The sequence below is a fragment of the Cucurbita maxima genome, unplaced genomic scaffold, assembly GCF_002738345.1.
Source record: "Cucurbita maxima cultivar Rimu unplaced genomic scaffold, Cmax_1.0 Cma_Scf00054, whole genome shotgun sequence".
NCBI lineage: Eukaryota > Viridiplantae > Streptophyta > Magnoliopsida > Cucurbitales > Cucurbitaceae > Cucurbita > Cucurbita maxima.
Genome location: NW_019272070.1, coordinates 118,397 through 125,098, shown reverse-complemented (window position 1 = coordinate 125,098; position 6,702 = coordinate 118,397). Strand labels below are relative to the sequence as shown.

General features: G+C 36.9%; 1 protein-coding gene across 1 annotated transcript in view; it reads right to left on the bottom strand.

Annotated features, from left to right (window-relative positions):
* Positions 1-6,253, bottom strand: part of LOC111471609 (sister chromatid cohesion protein PDS5 homolog A-like) — a 24,301-nt gene extending 18,048 nt beyond the window's left edge. Inside the window, exons 1-7 of the mRNA XM_023117309.1 lie at positions 6,236-6,253; positions 6,011-6,202; positions 4,912-5,115; positions 4,635-4,816; positions 2,037-2,163; positions 1,731-1,949; positions 70-286 (exon numbers count right to left, since the gene is read on the bottom strand). Coding sequence (XP_022973077.1) covers positions 70-286; positions 1,731-1,949; positions 2,037-2,163; positions 4,635-4,816; positions 4,912-5,115; positions 6,011-6,103 — 1,042 coding nt within the window. The 5' untranslated portion in view covers positions 6,104-6,202; positions 6,236-6,253. The remainder of the gene's footprint in view (positions 1-69; positions 287-1,730; positions 1,950-2,036; positions 2,164-4,634; positions 4,817-4,911; positions 5,116-6,010; positions 6,203-6,235) is intronic.
* Positions 6,254-6,702: the final 449 nt, after the last annotated feature.

Below are 6,702 nucleotides of genomic sequence, written 5' to 3'. Positions count from 1 at the left end.
CCCCCCCCCCCCCCAAAAAAAATATATATATATATATGAACAGAAAGGAAGAAAATGTGTAAGACTTACAAATGATTTCAGATGCTTCATCCCTAAGAGGATTCGATAGTAGACAGCTCTTCACGTGCACTAGGACAGACATACGAACCTCAACAACCCTATCTGTCAATCTTTTTAGAAACTCGGAGAAAATTGGTCGAAAAACTTCAGATATAGAAGAGCCAGGAAGAGAAAACAGATCTCCGACCAATCTAACAGCCTTTAGACGAGTATCCAGCTGATCAGTCTGCAAAAAATTTCAGCATGGAGAAGAAATAGAAAGTGATCAACATTCTAGAGTACATATTTAATCTCGGTTCTGTTTTTTAAGGATAAATAATTTTTTTATTGATATAATGTAAATGATTAAAAGTTTAGGGGATACAAACTCACAAAGAGAGTGAAAAACAACCATAAAGAGAACACCCCTGAACAAGAACTTTCATGACAAGTAGGTGAATGAATGACCATTAAACTTCCGTGGAATCAGTGCAAAGACAGCAGCTCTTGAACGAATGAAAACAACCAAAAGTATCCTTGGAAAAGAAAACACCTTGAAAAATTAAACTTTATGCTTCAATACTCATGCATATTAATGCAACCTTGAACAAATCGAATTTATTTAATAAACTAGGAGAATAAAAACTTCATCTCCATCTGAAACATGATTCTTTTAAACCCTAAACCTAGAATCATTCCCTAAAACAAACCTACAGGATTTAGAAGAATTGATATTCAAGAATTGCTAACGTTAACATCTCTTTACCTTGCAAGCAAACCCACCAACATGCCAAGAACCTCCCCCGCCCAACTAGTTTTGACAAACAGGAAGCACAATGCAACCTTAGTTCAGTGTTATTCAGTTTTGAAATTTCAAGAAAGGTGCCCCTTGAACGAGAAAATATTTTGATCCATCATGCACCGAAGGATTTTTGTTATGTAAGGTAAAATTCCCTGACATATGGAAGTCGTCTAAGGATATCTATGAACGTAGAACAAATCCATACCAAAGAACCCAGCTCAACTGCATAAGGGCGGAATTGTATTTCCTTATTTCTAACTCTAGTACATCCGTACTTCTTCTAAAAATCAACTTTCAATGATGTATATTGATTCAAGCACCTAAATGCAGCATATTTGCAACTCCTTATAGGACCAGAAATCAAACAGCATTGCTGTTCGGTGGGAGGGGAAGGAAGAACAAAGTGAGAGGAGGAGAAACAAGGGGGGAACTTTAGACTGTTGGAGGAACTAGGATGTCTAAAAACACAAAACAAAACATGCATTTCATTTTGGTTAAAAAAAAAACTTTTATGGAATTTAGTCACTAGTTTGTAACAATTTAATCTTTATAATTTCAAATTTATAACAATTGTTACAAACTTGAAAGAAAGCATAGGGACTAAATTGTTACATGTTAAAGTTCAAAAACTAAACCAGTATAAATTTGAATGTACAGAGACTAATTGTAACACAACAAAGTTCAGGGACCAAATTGTTATTTCTATGAAAGCTCAACGACCAGAAGTGTTCGAAAACCTTCATTTTCAGTTATGTTCAAGCAAGCAATCATATTCAAAAAAACCATGAAGGCATGAAATAACAATCATTAATATATCATTCCACATATGAGATAAAAAAAAAACACAGAGACAAAATAGACAAGTGAAATAGTCACCAACAGACTTTACCAGTAACTCTCCTATGAGATATGCAGCAATTCCTGATAGGATCTGAGGGGCACATCGATATATGTCATAAATAACTTCATGGTAATCAATCAGATTGTATGGTGGTTTGTTTTCTCCTGACATTGAAGTTACAAGAAACTGTTTTACAGCAGCTTCAAGTTTTCCAGCAGAACTCTGTATGACATTCATAGCAAGCTTCCTTGCAGCCGAAGAAACATTCTGGAATTCAGATCATGAAGCATCATTTCTGTAATAGTGTAACTACATATCAGAAAAATTGCAAGTCCTGGTAAGAAGGCTACTTACACTTTTATTGTGACCTAGAGTGGATAATAAAGTAAATAAGAGCTCCTCTCTAATGTCCTCACTCTCCTCCAAGAGAACAACCATTATAGTTTGCATCGACGAGAGAACACTTTCAGGATGATCCTCCCTGCATTGGTCAATTATAATTAAGTACATATAAGATGTCTTGAAAGTTAGAACAGAAAGAAATCTTACCCGGAAAAGAGGAAAGAAAGAAGGATAACAAACTATAACTACAAATGATATTGACATTTGATTGAGGCTAATTATCAACTCGTGAAAAAACATAAGCAGACACCAATATACACCAAATGTCAATTGGAACCAACAGACAAAAACCATTTCCATCTTTTGCAACTCTATGACCAGCAAGACAAAATGATACAATTCAAATAAGAATTCTTTGAATTTAACCCAGGAAAAGGACATGCTAGAGCAAGAAGCTTTTGAAAGGCTCCCAACCTCCCATACAATCTGTAAGTAATGTAATGAAAATCAACCTTTCCCTTACGATATTAATATTCTCTCCTATTCTTACTCTTTAACTACATAAGACTCTCTTCCAATACCACCACTCCTTGTACTCTTCTACAATTACCCGCCACAAGACATTTTCTCACAAGCTTGCTCAATATACCGTCATTCTTGGATCTTCTAGGGTGTGGAAGCATACCATTGGCCTGTGAACATACCTTATCCTGAAGGCAAAAATTATGTTAATAGAGGTGAAATGTTCTAAAGTTGCAATAGATGGACGGGAGTTCCTTCAACTGTATTAATAATACCTCAACAAATATTAGCATTATCCATTGTGTGGACCTCAAAAAAAAACTTTGGTCCTCATGGTAGAATAGTCATCGGTCCCATAAATCCCAAAGCAGAAGAGTGTTTGTTAGCCCCCAAGGTCTTTCTTAACTGGGACAAGATTTGGCTTACAGCCACCTGCCTACTGATGCCTCTATCTTTAATAGAACATTGAACAAATGAACAAATTTGATGACATCTTTTAGCACAAAAACGGTATGGTTGATGTTTGAGGTTAACTCAATTCCATAAAATTGTACATCATACCGTGTAAAGGATATATAATGTCACATTTCCCAGTGTACAATTTCTAACTAGGTCCAGAGCTCCCCTATACTGCATTTCTCTTGAGTAATTATTGGTTTACAACAAAACAGGTGGTGAAGTGACTTCACAAGGAATTATGGGAGAGAATCGTGGCTATAAACTATCAAGGAGAAATCAACTTAGAGCCATCTATGATATACGGTGCTGTACTAAAACTGCAAGGAACCCATTGAACCCACTATAAAAGCTTGTAAAGGGAGTTACATTGAGGGAAAGCCTCTATCAACTGCACAATAGCCTACCTCGTTTTGCCCATGATGCTACACTTTAAGTGTGTACCATGGATTTTGAATAATTCCCTACAAAGCAAGCCAAGGAAGAGCTTACACAAACCATTCATAGTGCATCTATACATCCCATGGTGCCTATAACCTCTTCCACATCACAAACATTCAATAGGATACTTAATAAAGAGAACTCACAAACAATTTATCAAATTCAATACAATTGAAGGTTGAAACCTTGAAGTTGAATAAAAAGAAGGAATGAGATCAAACATATTTGGAGGAACTTTTAATACTCAATGTCCACATCACAGATTGAGTTGGATCATATGAAATATGATTGCAGGTAGATTCTAAATAAGGATCGGAATTTTCAGTGTGCTCATGTTGAAGCTTCGTATAATATCTCTGAGAAGACCTCTCAATAAAGCTCACAGCTTCTCTTCTACTGCATCCAAGCATAATTCCATTTTTACCATTCCAGAAGATCAACTTCTCTTATACCACTTTGATAGGATTCAAAAAGAAATGCTCAATCTCTGATTCCTATTAACTATCAAGCATCACTGTCGTCCTCTTACTTAGGTATTTATCTTCTATCTTTTATAACAAATTGTTGATAACACACTATTCTCCTCTAATGACAAACCCCACCCATTCATGCTCCTCTATAAACACATGGATCTTATAGAGTATGTGATGTGCTTTGGGAACTATCAATAAACCTAGAGCAATTAGACAGTTTACACATTAGGTGGATGACTATATTGAACCAATCAAACCATAGATGAACTTTTATGTGCTAAAAGATAGATGTATATGTGATGCTTAACCCTGCTAGACACAAACCAACATACTGAAAGAAAAGGTAAGCACAAGGACTCAACAATATAAATAATGCATCACTAAAATAAAACAAGAAAGCTCGAAAACAATGAGAATATTGTCCCCATTATTGTATAGTGTTTTTATTGTGAAATAGACGTTGAGACTCACGGTAAACAACCAATAATAATGCACAATACTTGGACTATAATCAAGAACGGGGTGAAATTTGAGAAGGTATCCAATCTCAGCAACTGCTATGACATAACTTGCATAGAGCAAAGATATTAACCAATCATTATTGGACCAATTGGATCATGTTCTCTAGATGCTACTATGATTACTATCACCGTCATTACAAGATGTCCATCAAAGCCAATTTAAATTGAAAATATTGAAACTATTCAATTAAACAAACCTGGCAACGGAAAGAAATGTGCTGAACATTTCATTAACCAGATCCTCACAATCGAGGTCCAACATTACAACACACGACCTGTATCTAGCAAGTGTCTCCAAAATGACAACTCTCCTACCAAATGACGGACCAGTAGTATCATTTAATCCACTAAATGTACCCACTATCAAGTGAAAGATGTCCTGCAAGAAGATGGACTTAAGTTAAACCACCGCATAGTCTAACTAATAAATCAGACTTAATAAGTACACAATCCAGTTCCATTGGCCAGTATTACCTTTAAAACATCATCGCTATAAGGAGCTTCAGGGGCTGTTATTCGTGTTATTTCACAAATACATGTTGCAACTAGAAGTTTGACATCCCTATCTTGGTGTTGAAGCAATTCAGGCTTGATAATTGCGTTAATAAAAGGTTGCATTGACTCCAAAATTGAAGCTGACGGTGATTGATCCAGTTCAGAAAGGTATCCTGCAGCTTGCTGCAAATTGAAAGACGGCAAACCATGAGACACATAAATGATATATCAACCATAGAAAGAGACCATGTAACTAATAACTGTGTTTTCTATTCTTCAATTCCCAGATTGCCTAGGAAGGACCTCATAAATTGCTGTTCTTAGTACCAACGATAAAGGGCACAAAAAACTGAACAATGGGAATTAGCATTAAATTTCCTTAGAGCGTCAAGAGTTGAGAAAGTTTTACTCAGAAGGAGTACACAAAAACTGAACAATTCATAAGAATTTGAAGACAAACGACTCACTGGCAACATGCATGCATTACATCCCAATAAAATCCGACAAATATTCACACAAAAAACCTAGATCCTACTGAATCAAAACTTCCAGAGCTCCATGCGAGACAACTTTGATCGAGAAAATTACTTTTCGCTAATTGTGGACCGGGACGGCGACGGAAAAAAGATCTTCAAGAAAAATGAACAAAGACACTAAAGGGGAATATCTAACCCAACACCCACAATTGAGGACACGACAGTGAAGAACTTTGACTACAGAACAGAATTCTCAAGAATCCCCCATTACAATTCCGGAAAGTACAGAAATCGGAACTGAGAAGTCGAAAATGCTCACTTGAGACGAACGAAAAGAACAAATAAATAAAACAAACGGCTGAGCTAACCATACGACATGAGAAGAAAAAAAGAAGACTGAAACCTTGAATTACTCGAAGCAACACATCCAAATTCCACAAAACAAAAACCAAAACCAAAAATTGAAAGGACGAGTTCCACCTTGCTCTGGTTTCCCAGAACTCTCTCCCCTCATCGAAACAGGGGAAAAAGACAAGCGTGAATTTCCCAAAACTCGGGTAAGAAGAGAGGTGGAAAAGAATCAGAATTAGAGCAATGAGTACCTTCAAGAGCTTAATGAGAGCATCTTTAGTGGTGGGAGGAGTGTGGAGCTTGGATCCCACCTCCTTGAGCTGCTGCTGAAGCTTTTGGGCCATGGCGGAGGGTGAAAGAAACGGTATAGTTTCTGAATCTCAAGAAAGCAGGGGGTCTATCATGGACAGTGAAGAGTGGAATTAAGGATTATTGAAGAAGAAAGGGAGAGGGTTACTTGAAGAAGAACTCTCAAACTCTGAAACTCTCTGAAACTCTCTCAATTTTCTCGCTCTCGTTCTTCGTCCCGCTCTCTTCGCTTCCGTCTCTCAGTGGCGAAATAAGTTCTCAACAAATTTTGGCCAACTATAAATATCTTCCAAGGAAAAACCTCCAAATTGCAAACAAGCCCCCCACTCCACACTACTTAAAACTTCTAAATTGCAAAAACAGCCCCACTCTACTTACCACTTAAAATCAGGGGTGTACATGGTCTAAGTTGGGTCGGGTTGGGAGACTTTTTTTTTTTTAGCCAACCCAAAAGTTTGGATTGGTTGGATTGGTAATCCAACTCTACCTAAAATGTTTATCCAACCCAACCCCAACCCTTATTGTTCGGGTTGGGTTGGTCCGAATTGTCGCGTTGTCGAGAAGGTACACCCCTACTTAAAACTTCCTAATTGTAAAAGGATTTGTTTTTTCTGGTTTGGTCCTTTGATTTCTA